This window comes from Arachis duranensis, chromosome 5 (assembly GCF_000817695.3).
Source record: "Arachis duranensis cultivar V14167 chromosome 5, aradu.V14167.gnm2.J7QH, whole genome shotgun sequence".
Taxonomy (NCBI): Eukaryota; Viridiplantae; Streptophyta; class Magnoliopsida; order Fabales; family Fabaceae; genus Arachis; species Arachis duranensis.
The window spans coordinates 100,243,695-100,266,796 of NC_029776.3; the positions used below are offsets into that span (position 1 = coordinate 100,243,695).

Consider the following 23,102-nt stretch of genomic DNA (forward strand, 5'->3'; position numbering starts at 1 on the left):
AACTTTTGGAAAATTTTATTATGAGTCAATTTCAATTTATTTATTTTTTAAATACTTTAATTTCAGAAAGTATTTTATTAAAGCTAATTAAATCAAGTTTTGATAATTAAATTAGAATTTTTATCTAAGTTTATAGTTAGTGGATAATTTTCATATTTAAATTATAAAGTTTAGTAATTATAAAATAATAAGAATTTTATATGATTTAATTTAAATAAATTATATTTTAGAATTTAATACTTTTTTTATGAATAAAAAAATTAATCATATTATCTCTAATTCTTAGATTAGAGTATTTATTTAAAAATAATTTATAAATTAATGAACAAATAATACTTTTATATATAATTATTGTTGGATTAAAATTGGTTTTCAATTACTCTGTTAACCTTAATTTTATTAAGATTACCAAACTACTCTTATACCAAATTTTTACCTAAAACCCTAATTTCAAAACACAAACACCAACCACTCCTTCACCACACTCACGCGGGCCGTCACTCCTCCTCTTCACGCGCACACACACAAAACAGAAAGGGAATTCGGAAGGAGAGTCGCGTTGCGAGGGAGAAGAAGGGAGAAGAGGGGAGAGGGCTGCACCGCCACCGCACCCCGTCGCACCTAGCTCATTGCCGTGGAGCCGTCGCTGCCATTCTGTCGAGCTGCTACCGCCATCGCATGAAATAGAGGGAGAGAGAGATGGAGAAAAGTGTTGCGCAAAAGAGGGAAAGAAGCTGCCGGTCAACGTCGTCGTTGGGTCCTTCTTCGCCGCCGCCGGAGGAGCTGCTTTTTGCCACCGTCATCGATGTCGTTCGAGACGCTGCTACCGGAGAAGCCCAATGAGAGAGACGACACGATGGGGGAGGGGAAAAGCTACCTGCGATGCCGCCAGAGCTCCTATCATCGTCAGAAGCTACCACCATGGCCGCCGCCCTCCCAGCTGCTACAGTGGTTGTTGCCCCATCATGTGTGGCCACTGGAGAAGTTGTTGTGGCCGCCGGAACCACCGCTGGAGCTGTGGTTACTCAATTTTTGGGTTCTTTCTTGGTACAGTAAGTCATTTTGCTCTGAAAATCTCTCTTTGTCGCTGTTTTGTTATTGAGTTTTATGTGAAGTTAATGTTTTAGGGTTGAGCTACCGTTCTTGCGTGCTATGTTGAGAGGCTGTGGCTGTTGCGAGGATGGTAAGATTTGACGCTGCCACCGCAAAATCAAAGTTTTAAGGGTTTTGTTCCGTAGCTAAGTTGCGAACGAGGTTGGGACAATTTTCTTAAACTTATTTTATTCTCAAGAGTTGTTATAAATTGATATTGATGCAAATAATATATTTTAGGTGATTATATGAGTCCTATGGATTGAATTAAGTTGATTTGGATAAGTAATTGAATTATTGTGATTTACTGGATTGGTTGGTTCAAATTTTGAATTTTTGTTGATTTTCTTGAGTTGAGTTGGAGTTGTTGAAATAATGATTTATCAAAAATGATTTTGAGAATTATAATTGATTTGAAATATCGGAATTGGTTTTGGGTTTGATTTATCGGATATGATTTTGAAAATTAGAATTGATTTGAGATATCGGAATTGGTTTTGTTTGATTTATCACAAATGATTTTGAGGATTGGAAAGGGTTTGATTGGGACCCTTAAAGGGTGGCAATAGTCTAAATTATAGAGAAGATGTTGCTAAAATTTTTATAAAACTCTGAGACTTTATTTGAAGCGTTATTTAAAAGAAAATTTGATTCAAGAATTATATTATTTGATTTCGATTTATTAAGAAAAAAATTATGTTCGAGTTATTAAGAAAAATATTTCATTTTGAGTTTTATTTATTCAAAAAAAGAATTATGTTTTGAGTTCGATTTCATATGAAAAGAACTATGTCTTGAGTTTGATAAAAGAATCCCATTTTTAGGAGTTTTGGTGGAAATTAGTTTTATGAAAAGAAAAGAAAAGAATTTGAATTTGCTTCTGAAAAGAGATATGATGAGGAGGAGGATTATGATATTGATAGATGGTGATAATTGATTGAGATTGAAATGTACCTGCTGGGTTAGATGCAGTGGAGTAATTCTATTTGCTCTGAATTATGTTTTGAGATTTTGGGGTAGATGCAGTGGAGTGATTTTGCTTGCTCCCAGTTTATTTTTGATCTTCTGTGGTAGATGCAAGGATGGTGGTTTGTCTCTCTTGCTCTCAGATGTTGACCCTGCGTCACAAGATGTGGCTGGACACTTAGACCTTTCTGGATATTATTCCTCTTGGTAGATACGCGCATGCAGGGACTGTCCAGGGTTCGCTACCGGACATGTCAGGTTTGGCTGTATAACCGACAGATGAGCTTATTAGTCATAGGACAGGCATGCATCGTTTGCATTTATGTGACATTGTTTGGGTGTGCATATTGTACTTGGTTTGCCTATGTGAATGATTCTGCTTAATTGCTAATTGTTATACTTGATATAATTGCTCTTGATTGTATTTGAACTGAATTACTTATGATTGTGACTGTTGGCTTGGATTATGGTGGTTGGAGTGTGATATATTGTTGGGCCAAGGGCTGTGATGTGACCTTGTTTTGGGCCGAAGGCCGTGATGTGACTTTTTTTTTTTTGCCGCGGGCCCTGATTTGGATATGTTTGGGTCGAAGGTTATGATTGGATGAATCAATGGTACATTAGAGGAAATTGCTCTTTTGGTACATGTAATAAAAGGTTATGAGATATTGTGTTTAATTAGTATTTTTATAAATTCAAAATATGAATCCGGATTTTAGGTAATTAACTAATGGATTTCAAAAAGGTTTGGGTTTTTGGGTGATTAATAGTTGGTTTTTAAAAAGATTCATCGACGGACGAGTTATACACCGGCAAGGAGAGAACAAGGGGAGGATACCTGCAAAAGACACTCTGACGTTCAAGTCAGTAAGTGTTTAAGAGGTATAAGAATAATTCTATGAATATAGAATGTAAGACATGAAATAGAAGTTATCATGTGTTGTGCGTAATAATTCTATGAATATAGAATATAAGACATATAGAACTTATCATTTTGCTCCCTAAGATTAGATATAGAAGATTCTTGAATTTTAAAGGAGATGTTCCCAAGTTTTTATAAAAATTGGAGATTTAGTTTGAAGTGTTATTTAGAAAAATTTAGATTCAAAGATTATATTTTCCGATTTGATTTATTAAGAAAAGGGGTGAATTATGTTTTGCAGATTTATTCATTAAGAAAAGTATTATGCTTTGAGTTTTATTTAGAAAAGTATTATGTTTTGAGTTTGATTTATTAAGGAAAGGATTATGTTTTGAACTTTATTTATTAAGAAAAGTATTATATTTTGAGTTTGATTTATTAAGAAATGAACTATGTTTGAGTTTTATTTATCAAGAAAAGGATTATATTTTGAGTTCGATTTAATATGAAAAGGATTATATTTTGAATTTGATTAAAGAATCACATTTTGAGGAGTTTTAACAAATTTATAGTATTTGAATTTGATTGACAAAGAGAGATGATTTTGAGTCTTTTTGGGAAGTTATTACACTTAAGAATGAAGTTGGAAGTGAGTTTTATGCACTTAAATTGAATATACAAGTTAACGAGAATGAGTAATTGATAAGTGGCTGGAATTTATGAGCTTTGTAATGTATGAAACAAGGAAGGGAGATTAATGTTAACTGAGTTAAGTTGTCCTGGCAAGGATAGTGGTTCAATCCCGCTTGTCGTGGTTATTGAACAATAAGTTTTGTCTCGGCAAGGACAGTGGTTTGATCCCGCTTGTCATGGTTAATGTGCGCATGCGGGGATGATAGTTTTATTTGATCCTGCTCACGTATTAATGAATGGTGTAGCAAAGACGGAGGTGTGATCCCGCTTGCATATTATTTTGTGTTTGGCAAAGACGGTGGTTTAATCTCGTTTTCAGATTGAATTGTAAATGTGACCCGAGCAAGGATGGTGGTGTAATTCCGCTTGTTCGAGATACCCAATAAGGATGGTGGTTAAATTTCACTTACTGTGGAGGTAAGGACAGTGGTTTAATCTCACTTGCGTGTTCCGAACAAGGATGGTGATGTAATTCCACTTGCTTATGGAACCTACGGGTAAGAATGGTGGTTAAATCCTGCTTATCCGAGTCGGGTTTGGTAACATAACCAACGCTTGAGCTCATGGCCAGTATGACAGGCATACATCATATGTATCTATATGACATTGTTTGGATGTGCATATTGTATTTGGTTTGCCTATGAGAATATTTTTGTATAACTGCTAACTGTCGTACTTACTGTAATTGCTCTTGATTGTATCTGAACTTATTACTTGTGATTGTGACTGTATGGTTCGGACTATGGTGGTTGGAGTGGTGGTTTGATTATGCTTTGGGCCAGAGGCCTTGAATGTTTATATTTTGGGCCAGAGGGCGAGGTTGTGTTTATGTTGGGACGGAGGTCGTGATTGGTGAATTTGGATTGGTTGATCATTTGGTATATATTGAATGTCATGTGATTCACCGAGAATGGACTTTTTGTAAAATTCAATATATGCAGTTGGATTTTTGGATTTGTTTATATGTTGATGTTTGAATAGATTCATAAGATGAACGATAATCACTGCAATTGAAATCAGTTTTCTTTATACGTATCTTCTTATGACAATTCTTAAAAATGCCTTACTGAAAACTAGGGAGGACGATGTTCTCACCCTCCCTATAGATTTTCCTTTTCAGGACGGACGAAGAGTTTAAGGAGTTTCTTTTCGAGTATCTGATTGTATTCTATTTCATTGTACATACAGTTATCGTTTTTTCTCGCCTTTATTATTATATTTGTAAGAGGGATAGAAGTTATAATGATATGAATGTATGTATATTGGTAAGTCACTTATATAAGAATTTTTGTATGTATATATATATATGAGGATTGTGATTTGAATTGGGTTATATATGCATGCTTGGTTGAAATAAAAAGTATTTCCGATTTTTCAAAGGAAACAGCGATACAGTTTCGAGATAAAGGCTCATATCTTATTATTAAATATACAAAAGTCATCATAATATTCTCCCTATCAGAGTGGAAGCGTGACATTCTGATAATGAGATGGTTACACACTTGTCGATAGTGTTTGACATCCAATTTATGGGAGATTTATTCCTAGCTAATTCTTAACCAAAATTTACCTTCATTTTATGACTAATAATTTACATACTAATTTGCCGCTAAATAAACTTAGTGTGAAATGAGGTATTAGCGAGAAATAATGTTCCTAGCTAAGCCGTCACAAAGACTTGAAATATACTTTGAAATGGACAATTTCCTAACAAATTTGTCACCAAAGTTTTTTTTAGCGGGCAACTAGTTCCTTGCTAATTTGTCGCATAATATCGCAAGAAATTCAAATTAGGTTAACGACGAAAAATAGTTGTCGCTAATTCATTGCAATTAATAATCTTTTAGCTAGGAAAATATTCCTTGCTAATTAGTCGTTAAAGCAAAAATTTGGATATTGAGCAACTAGAACCTCACTAGCAAGAAATTCACGACACTTTAGCTACTCACACACTTCACTTGCTAATTAGCGAGCGAAATTCATTTGTCGCTAATTCGTCAGAATTTTAATTTAGCAAGCGAGTTGGAAATTGTAATGTTGTCGCAAAACAATAGCTATACCCTATCTAATTTGTAGCAAGTTCCTCGCTGTCATTGAAAATCCATCGCAGAGTTATAACAAATCTAAAGCTGGTTCGTGAAACTTTTATATGTAATTTGCCGCAATTGAGTAATTAATCAAAAGCTTTTTAGAGAATAATTAGCAACTGCTTAACAACTAGTAGACTTTCTCGCTTATTTCATGTTGCTACTAATTTGTGAGAAAAATGTTAGTCCTTATTTCATCGTTACTTTAATTTAGCAATTAAATAAGTTATCACAAATTCATCGTAAAATCCAAGTTGTTTGTTGGTGACGATGAATTGCATGAGAAATGTAGCTATCAAATATGTTCTATCTAATTCATCGTAAATTTATTGCTAATCTCTAGGCAAATTTATGGAAATTTCATGAAAATTTTGAATCAAATTAGCCAAATAAATTAGTGTAATTTGTTACAATATTGTCACTAATCTAAAGCTATTTTTTACAAGAGATTAATTAAATTTCTAAAGTTGTATCTAATTAGCTAGCCAATATTTAATACCTAATAAGCTACAATATTATAGCAAATATCATCACAAAATTCTCACAAAAAACTCAAATCAAAAGCTTTTCTTTAAAAAAATTTTAGTGCAATTGAATCGCAAATTTGTCATTATCTTCATAACAAGTCTGTTGCTACGTTGAATTGAAGTTTAATATTAGTATAATTTAAAGACTAAGTTTAAGAATTCAATAATTTTAGTAAATAGGGCAATTACAAAATATCTTAAAAAATATATAATGAATAAGATAATTAAATTGTTATGAGAATTTATTTGCATGTGATTTATCATACAAGTTTATTATTAATTAGAGTCATTTAGGAATTTATTAAATAAAAATTAAGTTGAGCTAGCTCTAAAATTAATTTGGACTGATAAAATCAGTTAAATATGTCGGACCAATTCGTTTATTTGACTTAAACATTGTTTTCCCTCTCCCAAAAATTGGTTATTTTATCCATTTAGAAAAAAAAACAAAAAAATTGAATAGGATCATTGGTTATTCGGATTAGCTGTAAATGGTTTGAACTAAAAAATTAAAGACAATAAACAAAAAAAATGAATCAGTCCGTATAACTTACGGGCTAAGCAGGTTGGGTCTAAATGGATCGGATTGACTTGTTTAACAACCTTAGAATTAATAATTAAGTTACATGGATACAAAAGTAATCAATACCTATGTATGAAAATATATTGAGGAATATGTATAGAATGATTATATATTAGAGTATGCGAGTCAAATATATATGAACTATTAAATTTTTTACATAAATGATTAAAATTAAACTAAAAAGCCATACAATATTTTAAAGCGGTCATCCATTTAATATACAAAAGTCCTATTTTACCAACGAAATTGAGCTTTTGCTAACTGCCAACTAGTTGTTAATAAAGAAAAAAAATATATTTTTTGTGATTGTATTTTATACATATTAATAGTTCACACTTCATAGTTGACAAACTAATTTTTTGTTAGCAAAATAGTATATCTTATATATGCCTTTATTATTTTTTAGTTTTTTACGATATTCTCTAACTCGACAAGTCAAGAATTAATCTGCCATGGATCAAAGTTTTATTTAATAATTTGCCGCTAGTCAATAAATTGTTGTATACACAAAATGAAATTCGAATGCGAAACACTTGCTTACTATTTGTTCATATATATCTATATATTGCTATTTATATATTCTATTGGGTGCATGTTATCGCTTATGTTTAGATGGAAATTTTCAATCTAGAATGTCAAAATAGAAGAGGTCAAACATAATGTTAGTTATCCTGAAGGAGTTTGGTTGGTTGAGTCTTGAAAAAGTGTGATTCTAGTAAAAATTTAATGGTTATTTTATTGGAATAGCAATTAACTCTTTATTTTCTACAGGACAAAACTGCAAAGAAATCGATCGCTGGACATTTTAAGGGTAAACATTTTATATTTTTTCAACAAATATACAGAAATGCGACTCTTCCCATTTTAAGGGTAAGCATTTTATATTTTGTTCTTAGAATTGTAATTTTGTTGCTTCTTTTTTTACTTATTGAAAGTGATTTTTGTGACATTTTAAACCGCTACTTTTGATAGCATATATTGATTAGTTAAGCAGTTTATAATTTTCTTGTGCTTGAATTATTTGTGAGGCCTGGGAGATTAGAAACTAGTTAACTATTCAATATTTCATGGTTGAATTTTTATTTTCTTTTCTTTTTATTTCTTAATTTTTTCTCATAGAAATAATTCTACGACATTAAGCTTGTATGATACATTTTTGGTAAGTAAATCATTATACATTAGGCTAAAAAAACTCATTATAATATACTTCTTATTGAACAAGAAATGTATTTACTAACATTATTCCTTGAAAAATGATTTACCTAATGCTTAGACTTATTCTCTGTTCAATTTCTTGCTCATGCCTGATTTACTAAAATAGATGATTCTCCTTATATTTAGTGCATAGTAATAAATGGAAGGGATGATAGTGAAAATAATATTTTTACCTTTCCCAACAAACCAACTGATTATGTTTGTGAATATAGATACTAATATAGATACCTATAATTTTGAAGAAGTAAGTATGAGGTTTAATACATTTATCTCATTGTATAAAATGCCAAGTTTTAGGCGTTGTTTGTATTTTTTTTAATGTTTAATGTGCAATGTGAAATCAATGAGATGTGTAATGTATAATAGGTTTTATAGAAACAGGATTATATTTGTGCAGCTAAATTAGAACATCTCTAAAAAAATGATTGAATACTTATTTTTATATGATATTGTAACTGAGTTTTTTTCTTTGTTAGTTTAATAATTAAGTCATATTTTTTAGAGTTATTGAGTAGATAGAATAGGCACTTGATCAAACCTAAACGCTTGGTTATTATTAGGTTAACCTTTAATACCTAATTTCTTTAAACATAGTTTGACTTTCTTTAAACGTGTATAATTTTAATGAACTAATTTTATTTGTATGTGTTATAATATTTTAGTTCATGATTAAAATAAAAATAGTGATGTTTATTTTAGTATAACCACAAAATTGGTATTCTAAATAATATTCTGGAAAATTAGCAACATACTCACTATTGATGATGGCGATAAATTAGAGACTATTGTGACCAAAACATTTGTGAGATACCTATCGATTTGTTACTAGTTTAAAAGAAATTTGCGATGACGTTTAGATAGTATTGCAAGTAATGCACTATATATTATTTCCTAGCAAATTAGCGACTAATTCGTAACTTTACTTTCTCATTTAGAATAGCTTTGGTTTAGTGACAAAATTCCTACAAATTTGATTGAAGGTTTAATTTTCAAATATTAACTATAGAGTTGCTACAAAATGTGATACATATGTGATTCTATTATCGGATAACTTGCGATGAGTTAGGTTCAGAACAATTTCTCGCTAATTAGCGTCAACTAAGCATTCCATTTTGTCTACGAAGTTAGCTTGGATTTAGTTATGAGTATGCTACAGTAAAGTTTATGATAATTAACGACTATCTTTTGGTCTATTTCTTCTATAGAATTAGCTTTTAATTTAGTAATAGATTTGCGATTATCTATTCGGTAGCTAAAAAATTTTTCGATGAATAAGCGACTGTTGTGTTTGCCTCATAGATCTGCGACCTGTAATTAGCGAGAAAAGTATTGGTTGCTAGGAGGCAACTAATTCATCACAAATGATATTTTGCGTTAGATTAACAATAATTTTTCGACTATTTTGTAGTAGCTAATCGACCTTGTTTTTGTAGTGTTTGAATTGAATTCTGATAAATGACCATGGATCTACATATCAGATTCGATCTATGTACAACCTAAATCCAAGGCCTTAGAAATTGTTGATAATTAAATTAATTTATAACACACCACCATCATACAATTAGAATTTTACAAGTTACAAAGTCAGATGAAGGATTAGAAACATCATATGACAAGTTGAAGTTTAAAAAGTTAAATACCAATCCAAATTGAAATCTTTATTATCTACAAGTTTTAGTACAATTTTTTTTTCTCATTGTACTGCCATACTAAATCGATATTTTACTATGATAGATTGTCTACAAAAGACTATAAAATGTTATTTATGTAAGTGAGTGATTTTAGAGTTAATTAATAATGAATATTATATACACTACATTATTTTGGGCTTAAGATAATTCTTATTTTAAATAATATGATACGTATTTTAAATATTCGTAATATAAAAAATTTAAATATTATTTATTAGTTATTAGTTTATATTTTTAAATATTAAAATATTCAATTTAATTTTATATTTTAATTTTGTTTATTCAGTTATTAGATTAATTTTTATGTTGGTAAATTTAGTTCTATTTATTTTAACTTAATAAGAGATTATAAATATTTTTTAAACTTTTGTATACTCAATTTATTTTTTTTCTCACCAATAACTTAAAACAAAAAAGAACACAGAAAATCCTTAAACAAATTAATTCTACTCTTCATAACAACAAATTAATTTTATCCTTTTATCAAGGTATATCCTTAACCCATTTATATACCTAATATTTTTGAAGAGTTACCTCACCACGAATTTATTATATATATATATATAGTTCAACCAACGATAGATAGAACTCAATTATTATCGGGTCATAATTCTGTTGGTGTTTTATATTTTAAATTGAATTTTTATGATTAACAAATAATAAATATAATCTTAAAATTTTATTAATTTTTTACTAACGACGTGTCCAAATTTTAAAGTACTAGAAAATATTTCTATAAATAACTTATTGCAAATTAGAGTTATATAAGACTTAAAAGGATATATTTATGTTTAAACATCTTAGAAGTAAGATTGAGCTAAGCACCCATCTTGTAAATTAAATTATTTCCTTTTTTAGGTATTTCAAATAAAAAGTTGATTTATAAATTAAATCAATTCTAATTTCAAAAGATTTCCAAATACCCTTATATATTTCATTTAAATTTATAATTTTTTGTTTAGTCTTTTTTTTTTTATCCTTGGACATATTTTTATGATTGACTGCCACATGGCAAGCACCTAAGATGTCTCTTCAAAATTAAGGCTACCCAAAGGTATTTTCTCTCCACTTGTTCCTTTCAAAACGAAATCTTTTTTAAATAAATCAACCTTAAATGTCATTTTGGAGTGAATCAACTTTAAAGGGGAAAAAAATCACTCAAGATAAAGACATTATAAGAATTGAGAGAGGATGCGCATGATTAGTAGTAATCGTTTTGCATACAAAAAGAAAAGACAAGCAGTGAATAATGATGGAGAAGGGTCAATAACACATTGTTCAAGCCATTATTATAAGTTAACATATACGGGATAAGGGAATCCACAATTAAATTATTCTCCAAATAAGCACAATATATCAATTCAACCACCATGTTTGCTTCTTTTGTTCCGTATATTTTAATTATACATCTGGCACACAGCCAATTCAAGATAAATCCAAGTATTTTTTAAAAAACCAAAACTTTCCAGCGATATGGACAGGTGCAACTGTGCAAGTATAACTGGCCGAAACCGCAACCCAATTCGGATAATCCAATGATGCTTTTTGCAACATGTTCCTTTATTTATAGCTTTATTGTTAATTGTGATTATGCATGATGACTAGGATCATTGAAGCTAACTCCATTCCTTCAATTCTCTACCCCTTTTCTATTCTTTTCTTTCTTGTTATGTTTTCTTTTATTTTTTTTCAAATTCAATGAATAAGATTATTATTCTATGAAGTAAAATTTTCTTAGCCCATGAACTATATAAAAATCTCTCATGTCATAGTGACATTTCTTCTATTCTTATCGATTATATCGTAAAAAGATATTTATTTGGGTACAATAATAAATTCATACTTATCGGTACCATAAAAATATAAACAAATTAAAATACAATACATATAGATTATAATTTCTACATTATTATTATTTTTTAAATATATATCATATCATTACTTTTATTAAAATATTTTTATAATTTAATAAAAATGAAAAAATTATTTTATTATTTAATTTTACAAAAAAATTAATTTCTTTTAATATTAGACAAAAGCTATCTTTTGAATAAATTAAAATTTAGAATTCAACTAACTTTAATTTATATTTTTAAATTTTAAATATTTAAAAAAATAAAATAAAATACATCCAAAAAATGAAAAAATTATTCATCTTCTTTAATAAGGTTTATGTTCTTCCTCTTTTCCCTCCATTTTTTCTCTTCTCTCTGACAAAGAAGAGCAAGCTCTCTTTCAGTTCCTCCACGACTATCCCCCATCAATCTTAATTTAAACCGTCTCTACTCCTCCGTTGAAAATTCTCTTGTCATCGCATCCTGCCGCCGTTAATCCCCAACTCTATCTGGCAACCCCATCATGCTCACCCTTTCTCCACCTTCCCCTCTTCAAAAAAAAAAATTTCCAAACATGCTAACCCCAATCTTTTTTACCCGAGCTCCAATCAATATTGTTTCTGTTGCATCTGACGAAGACGACGACCCTGGGCTCTTTTGTTTTCTCTCTTTTTCCAAAGCCACTCACCATCTCCTCCTAGTTATACATGGTTCTAATCTGTTGCAACTGCAAGAGACGAAATTCGTCTTATACCACTATTCACTGCTTACCTGAAGCTTTTTTCTGCTGTGCTATACTCTATTGCACCATCTCAAGTGCAGCAAGTCCATCGCCACACTAAGAAGATCCTGCTCTCTCCTCGGACCCACTTTCTCCTTTGACCTGCGGCTATCATGATAATTAACAATGTATTTGTTATACTTTGATTTCGGACACTTAATGTCCTAGGATACTAGTTGAATGTATTGGATATAATTTAAATACTTGTAGAATTAATAATTAGTCAATAAAAATTTCGTCAACTCTCGGTAAAGAGCTTGAGCTCTATGATTTTAATATCTAAGATAAGTAAAACCTTGGCCAAAGAGATTGAGTGAATGAAGAAATGCGTTTATTAAGTCATTCACAGTTTATTATAATAATGGTAACAAGTTAGAGTTTGACAATTAAACCATACTCTAAAGGTTAACCAAGAGCTGAAAATATGGAAGAAATTATACTTTGTTCTTCTCTGGTTTCTAGTAAAAACATATTACTTCATACTATCGGCGGGTTATTAAGGAGTGTTGCTAGACGCCAACCTTGATTAGTAAATTTAGTATAACTAATTTACTATTTTCTTAGTGTTGAACCTATAGGTCACACACTTACGAGTGTTCTGACCTTTACTAAGGAATTATTTAATTTGATTAAATAAATAATTCAAATGGAATATTATTATATTTTTTACTAACACAAAAAATATAATAATAATATGATAATTGAGAATATTAGATGAGAATTGAGAATAATTAGTTATTCTATTTCTAAATTTGAATTCTATGTTTGGATGAGATTCTAGTCAATTTTGTTTCAAATTGAATTGTGATATGATATGATTTGTAAGATTTCAATTTAAAATAAGATAAGGTAAGATTCAGGTTTAAAATAAGATATCATTTAAATTTCAATTGAAATTCAAATTTAAAATAAATAACAAATCTCATACTCTATATATATATATATATGATAAGAGTAAAGGAGATACACCAATAAGAGTTTTATTCTTTTATTTCTACATGTATAAATATATATGAGCATAATTTTTGGACAAGAATTTTATGGTGTGCAAAAAATTATAAAGAGATTTTTTCAATTTAGATTAGATATTTATTGGTCAAAGAGTTTATGGCAAAAGTTGATTTTGATATGGATACACATAGCACCTTCATACTATCAAAGAAGAACATTATTTTTACTAGTGTACTAAAATATTTAGATTTAATTTGTATTATTCAAATAAAATTTAAAAATAAAATAAATCTTTAGAATTTTTTTTCTTTCATTACGTGTTATAAACACATAATAATCTTTTCAGCAACTACGTAAAAATAATAGAAGAACATTAAGAACTTGATATCCTAGTAAATTTATTGTTGCATGAAGGGGAAGATTATTATGAAAATAATAGAAAATCAAATTAACGAAACAAGAACGATAATAGTAATAATCATTATGTACCTATACAAAATTTATGTTAGTTTTTGACATTTCTTTATATTGGGAATAGAACTGGGTATGAAAATGAGAAGATGATAAAATTTTATATTATGTTATGGTTTTAAGGCACGATTAGATTATTTTTTTTAGAGAGATATTTATTCTCACACTTAGTTACTATAAGGTTGATGGTAATATTTTTTTAAAATACAATGAAACTAATAAATTTTTTAATTAATAATAATAAAAAATTTTAACTCTCTTAAACTTAAAAAAAAGAAGAAAATAAAGCTTAATAAACAATTTTCTTACTCAATCTGTTTTGAGTAAAAAGAATATGTATATATCTATGTTGCATGAATTACCAGAAGTCACTTACCATGTTGAATGGTTGTGACCTTTGTTGTTGTGTGAATAGTCACAACCCTTTATTTGTTGTTATGTGAATAGATACAATGTATTATTTCACATACTAACCATCACATATATAAATATATCACCAGTTGATAATTAACTAACTCAAAACTGGTTAAGATTTTAATCGCTCACTTAAATATTAATATTAATTATTAATAAAATTAATATTAATATATATAAAATTTATAAATATCTTTTAATTTCTCATTATTTACAAAATTCGAATATTATACAAGTATATGTATAAATAATGTGTCAGTAAGACTAAACATTTTTTAGTGTAAATTTTAAAGTTCTAACGAAGTAATAGGTGTCTAATCGATTAAACCTATGCTCTATATGCTAGTACCAAAAATCACACGCATTACTTATACCCTCCAAGTTCAAGAGTTTATAATTTTAAACACTTATATGGCCTTGTGCTCATCCTGATTTTATGAATATTTACGAGAATAAAATCTCTAAAATTCTCGATTAGAGCGGCACCACTCCTATATTCATATAGGTGGAATCTTTTAATAAATAATATTATCATTTCATTAAGTGTTTTAACTCACCCTCCTAATTTATTGTAAATAGAACTACATCCTATATCTTAATGCTCCAATTGCTATATAACTTGTTATTACTCATTAAACCTTGAAACTAGTGGTCTACTAGAATAAGGTTAGATTTCCATCATTTAGCAATAATAGGTTTTAATCCCATTTTAGCAGCAGTCTCTTTGATTTTATCCCTTGACAAATCTTTAGTCAAATGGTCTACTAAGTTTTCTTGAGATCTTACATAAGTGATTGTAATTACACCATCATCTATTAGTTGCCTCACAAACTTATGTCTCAAACTTATATGTCTAGATTTTTCATTATAAACTTTATTATATATTCGATGCAACACCCTAATTTATTCTAGAAGCCTGATGAAGAAACAAACTCAAAAATAAAGTTTCAAAAGCGCAAAACATTCACACAAAACTACACTAATCGAGGCAAAAGATATAGATACAAGATAACAAAATGTATATGGATATATAAGTATAATAGTCATAAAGTACTAGCCGTAACTCGCAGAGTCTAAATCGACTAGTATATACAGACATACAGAATTTTGCAAGTTAAAATAGCATATACAACATATCTCTCTCAAGGTAAGCCTCTAAGGCAAAATAAATACAAAAGTGAGAGAACAAATCAAAATAACCAAAAGAATCCAAAAAATGATAAAGGTCTCCTGCTCTATCACCATCAAGCAACTCATCGAAGTGGGTTGCGACCTATATCTGAAAAACAACAACAAAGTATGGAATGAGTGAGAATCAGAGGTTCTCAGTGTGGTAACAGTGCCCAGTAATATAAGATATAAGACCCCGGGACGCCAGAGGCAATCCTAGAGCTACATATTAATCATAAGATTCAACCTAAAGCATAACTAAAATTAAAACCATAACTTTATATCCTTTATGAAACGGGGTAACTATCCTAAGGAATTTCTAACCATCAATTTACCGCGGTCCCATAGTCTTCACCAGCCTAACCGCAATGCGATTCCATCGCCACCGCCTTCCGAACCTCATCAATCCTAGTAGAAAACACAAGTAATAACAATGCAAGTAAAGCACAAGTATAGCATGTATATCAAAAAATTCAAGAAGCAATTAATCATGTTATACAATTAGGCAAGCAATTCAAGTTGACAAAGTAAACAAACAAATAAAAGATGCACATGATGAATGCCTGTCCTATTTGGCTGTAATATCACATTGTCGGTTTAACTGCCAACCCGACACTTCTCCATGGAGATGTCTCCTTTCGTTTTCAGAATGGGAACCCCAGAGATATCGTGCCCAGAACACGGTCCAAAATATAGTGCCTGCACACTCTAGTGATTCCGAAAAGATGCGAGCGGGATACGCTTGTCACAGACCTCACATCTCAACGTAAGCGGGATAAACCAACCGTCCTTACGCCACCGCCGTGACCTCGACAAGTGGGATTAACCAACCATCCTTGCTAGGTGCATAGCGTCTCAACAATCTCAATATAAAACAGTATTACAGTCATTTTCAGAAATCATGTTCAGTACTCAATCCACTCCGAGCCCTAGACTCGTCTCAAACCATCATCAAATCTACAACTCCACAATTTCATCATGCCAGTCATCTTTACAATACTCTATCACTTCACTCATCTAATCCACCCTCAGTACTCCAGAATTGTAAGTCTTCGTTTTTTAAATTCATACAAAAATTCACGAAATCAAAGTACTAACTCATTTCTTAGAAATATTAATACCATTGGAAAGAATGACAACCTTTAAAAATGAATAAAAACAATTTTTTAGCAAAACAGGGGTCTCGCGTATGCAAGCCCCTGCCTCGCGCACGCATGCTGTTTAAAAAAGGGGTGGTCGCGTCGTGTGTTACAGTTCGCGTACGCAAGGGTTCCTTTTTGAATAGCTCGTGTATGCATGTAGTGCCTTGCATACGCGAGATTCCCAATCCGAATGGGTTGGTCGGGTCGCATGCACCATGTCGCGTACACAACCCTCACTAGACTCAGAAAATTTTAAAGTTGCAGAATTCAGTTTTTGGCACCAAACTTTAAACAGTCATAACTTCCTCTACAAAAATCTATTTTAGTCGAACTTTATATCAATATAAAGATCTTTAAATAAACTTTTGTTTACGATAAATTTCAAAAAAATTTGAAAACTGAGGCTCAAGTTATGCTCCGTCAAAATTTACCAAAAACTGGTTTTTACCAAAAGTTAACACGGTTCTCAACTTCCAAAATTCACAACCAAAACCAAATATCCTGCAACCAAAACAGTTTTAATAGACCTAAATAATGTCTATCTACCTTCCAATTCATTCCACAACCTATTGACATGTAATTTCACCAATTTCATCCGAAAACTCTCACTTACCTTCCTCAAATTCTCAATGATTACACTCAAACATCATTCCTCCATTTCCAACATTTATCAATATCAATAATGCTCATAATTCATTATTACCACTCAAAATCATCATTTTCAACCTTCATTTTAATAATCAACAACAACATCCAAGTTCAACATCATAATTCATCAAAATCAACAGCGCCATCATACATTATCAAATTCAACAATTTCCAACAATCAATTCAATCATATCCTAAAGTCCACTAGCCTAAGTGTCCAGAAATATTATATATTACAGAGAAAAAACCAAAACCATACCTTGGCCGATTCCCAATATGCACAATACTCCAAGATTTGATTTCAAACAAGCCTCAACTCACCAACAAGCCACCAATTCAAGAACAAATGCTCCAATAATCCCAATTTCAAGCTAGACATACATAATTTACCATAAATCAACACCTAGAGTTCATAAAAATTACAATTTCACAAGGTAAAGAGCTTCCTTATCTTCTCCGATGGTGTTTGGGGCACAAACCACCAATAGCGCAACCTTAAATACTACCTAATCAATCAAAACACAAAAATTCACTCAAAACTAAAACCTAAATTTTCGAATTTCTTAGGGAAGAAAACTGGGCAAGAAATTTCGAAAAGTTTACCATAATACTTAGCTAAAAGTGACGAGCTCATCAAGAGCTTCGCATAGCCGCTGACAGCACGCGAATCAGAGCACTGTAGCTCGAGTTATGGTCACCGGAAGTTGTATGTGAATAGTGTCACTTCTTTTCTCCTCTCTTCTCACTTGCAGCTGGTGTGTTAGTGTTTATGAGGGTTATGAGGCTGAATGACCTTCATTAATGGTGTTATATGTGTTGGGCTTGGACCCGGTCCAATTCGTTAGTATTTTTGGTCCGTTTTGCCCAACTTTGGGCCAAACATTTAAAATTAGTGCCCGATTTTTAACTTTAATTTATTTTCTACGTTTTTCCACTATTTTTATTATTCTCGTACAGCACCAGACAGACTTAAGTTGGTACTACTGGTTAATTTACCGGTTCGTGTTTTTATGTGATTTTTCGCAAAAAATTACATTTTTCGATTCAGAAAAATCTACTGAGTCCAAAAATCATATTTAAATTTTCTAATTAATATTCTAAATTTTTGGAACCTATTTTGAAAATTTTAATTATTTAATTAAACGGTTAATTAATCGCAGTTCTTACACTCGAGACATGGTTGATTCACTATCACAGAAGATTGAAATGACTGTCGTCTGCTGTGGCCACAACTTTATATCATATAACAAATTTCTTAACCATTCTGCTTCTTTACCTACGGCTGATAAAGTTACAAACTCAGACTCCATAGTAGAATGTATATACATGTTTGTTTCTTTGAGGCTCAACTTATTGCTCCACCACCTATGGTGAAAATCCATCCTGAAATGGATTTGTTATCACTAAGATTTGTAATCCAACTTGTATCGGAATAACCTTCTAAAACTGCAGGATAATCGCTATAATGTAATCTCAAGTTTATAGTTTTCTTGAGATAACCAAGAATTCTTGTTATAGCTTTCCAATGTTGATTGCTAGGATTTTCTATAAACCTTGATAATTTGCACATAGCAAATGTTATATCAGGTCTAATACAATGCATTGCATACATTAAACTTCCTATAGCACTAGCATATTCTAATTGTTCTATAGGTCTTTCCATATTTTCTTCTAATTTAAAATTGGGATCATATGGTGTATTATATTATTTAATTGTGAGATTATCAAACTTTTCCAATACCCTTTTGATATAATGAGATTAACTTAAAGTAAAGGCAATTTCATTCTTATGCACCTTTATCCCTAATATTGTATCAACTTCATTCAAATCCTTCATCTTGAATTTAGAAGTTAGATACTCATTCGTTACATGAATTTCCTTCTAAATTTGTTCCGATGATCAATATATCATCAACATATAGACAAATGATTACTCCATAATCTTTAGTAAATTTTGAGTAAATACATTTATCCGCACTATTGTGTGAGAAGCCATTTGATAACACCACTGAATCAAACTTCTCATGCCATTGTTTAGGTGCTTGTTTTAGGCCATACAAAGATTTAATTAATTTACAAACTTTCTTTTGATTTTTGGGTAGCACATAGCCTTCCGGTTGCTTCATATAAATTTTTTCATTAACATCTCCATTTAGAAAAGCCATTTTAACATCCATTTGATGTATATGAAGCTTGTGAATGGATGCTAATGATATAAGAGTCCTAATAGAAGTCATTCTTACCATAGGTGCATAGGTATCAAAATAGTCTAGACCTTCTTGTTGTCTAAATTTCTTGGCCACTAACCTTGCTTTAAAGGTTTGTAATGAACCAGTGTTATACTTTCTTCTAAATACCAACTTACATCCTATAGGCTTTGATCCTGGAGGCAAATCAACCAAGATCCAAGTATTGTTTGATAATATTTAGTCCATTTTATCATTTATTGCTTCTTTCTAAAAAGAAAAATCCTTTGAAGCCATAGTCTCTTTGAACGTTTGAGGGTCACCCTTTATGTTCATCATAATAGGAATCTTGTTTGTTATAGAATTCTTAGTTACTTCTACAAAAAGGTGATAGCCTAAGAAGAAATAAAATCTGAACCCAAGTCCTTTTCTTTTCTTACTCTCAAGCTCTTCCTTGGTTCAATCAACTCTTTGTCGCTTAGATATTTATTATTTTAATTATTTATTTCTTGTGAAACATTAGTATCATTTTGGGGATATTTTGAATTAGAAGTTGAATCATTGATAAATTTATTTTTAATAAATTCTACCTCTCTTGATTCAACAACTACATTAGACACTAAGTCTAATATTCTATATGCTTTAAAATTTTAAGCATATCCTATAAAAGTGCCTTTATGCCTCTTGGCCCCAATTTGATTCTCTTTCGATCAGGAACTCGATAAAAGGCTAAACACCCCCACACTTTAAGATAATTCAAATTAGGTTTCCTTCCTTTCCAAAATTCATAAGGAGAAACCTTTCTATGTCTTGATGGTATCCTATTATGGATATGACCTGATGTTAATAATGCTTTATCCCACAAATTGTAAGGCAATTTTGCATATAGTAACATTGAATTAACCATATCCACTAAGGTACGGTTTTTTCTTTCTACCAAACCATTTTGTTGCGTAGTATGTGGAGCGAAAGATTCATGCACAATACCATGTAATTCACAACAGTTATCAAATTTATTAGAAAAATATTTTTCACCTAGATCACTATGAAGAACTTTTATTTTCATATTGTGCATATTTTCTACTTCTATTTTATGTTTTTTAAACATTTCAAAAGCTTCATCTTTATTTCTAAGTAAATACACATAAGTAAATCTAAAACAATTATCAATGAAAGTAATAAAATATCTTTTTCCTCATCTAGTAATATTGTCATTTAATTCACAAATATCACTATGAATCAACTCCAATAAATGTGTATTTCTTTCAACTTTAGAAAAATGTTTCTTAGTAATTCTGGATTGTATGCAAATATTATATTTTCTATTAAAATCTTTGTTACTAAGATCAATAAAGTTATTTTTTTGCATATATTCAATTGATTTGTAATTTAAGTGTGCTAATCATGGTTCTGAAAACCGAACCGGACCGGCCGATTCAATTGGAATAACCAAGAATCGGTATCGATTCGGTTGATGTTAAAAACTGTTTGGCAAAAAAATGGTTAAAAACCGGTCGAACCGACGGTTAATCGGTGAACCGTCAGAACCGACCGGGTTTTTTTAGAGATTTCCGGTTCTGTGGCTACCTTAAAACGGCGCCGTTTAAGTTCATATAAAAAATAAAAAAAACCATGCCCTGCCCCAATTCCACCGTATTTGCCATCCCAGACCCCATCCCTCTCTTTCTCTCTAAAAATTGGAGAACCCTAGTCCACAATCGGCCAAACTCTTCTCCTCCGAACTTCGAACACAGCCTGTAGCCACCATTTCTCTTCGAAGTCATCGCCACTCTTCTCCTCCGCACAGACGGTGGGTGTGGTGTCGCGTGTCGAAGGCTGGAAGCTCTGTTTGGCGAAAGTTCGAACGCGACCCGCAACCACCATCCCTCTTCTCATCCTTCCTCATTTCGCCGCCGTCGTAGGAAGGTCTCCTACTCTCCTCCCTTTTGATCGTTCTCGGTCATCGTCTCCTCTGTTCGAGCACTCTCTTTGTCTTTGCCGGTAGTTCCCGTTCCTCCGTCGCCGTCACTTCCTTTCCTCCCTCACGGCCAGTAAGCATTGTTGCTTGGAATTATTTTTGCTTGTGTTGTAATTTGCACTGTTATTAATAATAATGAGTTGTCGAATGCTGATTTGTAGATTTTGTTAATACTTTTGTTAATTTGCACTAATTTTGTTAACATTGGATTTACTGATTTTGTTAATTTGAACTGGCTTTACTGATTTTCGATTGCTGAATGATTCTGTATTTTTTTCTGAGTTAATTTTGGTCATGTTTTTACACTTAAGGCTCTCATGTTTTTGCATTTCTTTTGTGTTGATGTTGAAAATGCAATTCTCACAGTAAATAGAGTAAGTTTCTAAAGCCAATAAGAAAGCAGTTAATAAAGCATTGTTAGGTGCAAAAAAAGCTATGCTTGGGATTAGATGAGGCTACAGGTGTTCCTGTAAGTTCTTTTCATTAATTTTACACTTATTATTATGCTTCTTCTGTCGAATGATGTTGATTATAAATGGTATCTGCTACTAGTAACTACTGTTTCTTTGCAGTTCATGCATATTAAACCAGAATCACAAACAAAACTTTTAGATGCTACACTAAACTTGGAAGGAGTGTTGTTGGCTGGAGTTCCCGGAGTAGGAGGATTTGATGTTGTCTTTGCTGTTACTTGGGAGATTCAAGCAGCAATGTGAAAAAAATATGGAGCTTATTCAATGTTATTTAATATTTAAAATTATTGAATTTAATTATTTGAAATTGTATATTAAATTTTTAATAATTTTATTTAATATTTAATTAAACCGGTTGAACACCCAATTGAACCTCGGTCGAACCATTGAACCAGTGAACCAGTCACCTTACCGGTTTGTTGACCGGTTCAGTTTTTGTAACCTTGGTGCTAATCTACTATGCCATAAATCACAAGAATCAACAACATACAAGGAAACATTCACTTTATTAATACTAAGTTTAAACATGCCTTTAGTTCAATATCCTTTTTCCTATGAAGACTTCTCACCTAGGATGAAAGTGGTATTCACTAGAAGTCCAGTCCTACCTCATACAGTGAATAGGATCCTGTCTCTGGAGCATGTTGAGTTGATTCATGAGAGCACAAAAAAGAAGTTTACAGTGAGGGGTGAAAATCTGAGCCCCTGATGCATAAGCATCTTATACCCTTTTTACTATCATTTTCTAGTCGTTTTTAGTTAGATTTTATTTATTTTCACTTGATTTTAGTGCAAAAATCTCCTTTGGATATTATTTTGAGTTTTTCTTGTGTTTTTATTATTTTAGGTAAAATTCAAAGCAGTTTCTATAACACCCCGTTATCCTAAGCCTTACCTCTAGCAGTAAAGAAAAGAATAACAAAGTGCCAGGACAGTTCTAAAGCTTATAATATATAATATATGTTCAAAAATTTATATAACTAGAAGCCCGATGAAGGAATAAAGCTCAAATTCATGTAAAGCAAAATTACAAAATGTGAAGCGTTCACACACGATAACTAAACGCGTAGACATGGACAGAACAAGACATAATATATACAAAACCTTGTAGATAGCTCCAAGATACACAAGGTAGTACTCAAATTAAATAAGACATATACATAAGCATAATATACAAAAAGAGGACTAGTCACAGCCTGCGAAGTTTAGGCCGGCTAGTCAAACTGAATACAACAGAGTTTTGATGTTTAAAACAGCAACGACCTATCTCTCAAAGTTTTCAGAAATAAAGCCTCTAAGGCAACAAAGTTATATAAATACAAAGAATGGGAGAGTAA

At 31.1% G+C, this 23,102-nt stretch overlaps 1 protein-coding gene across 3 annotated transcripts; it reads left to right on the forward strand.

The window, feature by feature from the left end:
• Positions 1–455: 455 nt before the first annotated feature.
• LOC107491051 (uncharacterized) lies at positions 456–2,609 on the forward strand. 3 transcript variants are annotated; one of them, XR_008009399.1, is made up of 3 exons: positions 456–1,052; positions 1,128–1,254; positions 2,167–2,609. XR_008009399.1 is itself a non-coding variant. In XM_052261517.1 (2 exons), exons 1-2 carry the CDS (start codon positions 806–808, stop codon positions 1,192–1,194), a joined length of 309 nt encoding a protein of 102 aa, XP_052117477.1. In that variant the 5' UTR covers positions 456–805; the 3' UTR covers positions 1,195–1,777. The 3 variants fall into 3 exon arrangements, 2 of the variants coding, with proteins under 2 accessions (XP_052117477.1, XP_052117478.1); XM_052261517.1 differs by lacking the exon at positions 2,167–2,609 and having other exon boundaries at positions 456–1,047; positions 1,128–1,777; XM_052261518.1 differs by lacking the exon at positions 2,167–2,609 and having other exon boundaries at positions 1,128–1,772.
• The last annotated feature ends 20,493 nt before the right edge of the window (positions 2,610–23,102 follow it).

Excerpts from the sequence above, each read along its gene's own strand:
- LOC107491051 (XM_052261517.1), top strand. The coding sequence starts at position 806 with ATGTCGTTCGAGACGCTGCTACCGGAGAAGCCCAATGAGAGAGACGAC. Across the intron at positions 1,048-1,127 it reads AATTTTTGGGTTCTTTCTTG|GGTTGAGCTACCGTTCTTGC; the intron begins GTACAGTAAGTC and ends TTAATGTTTTAG.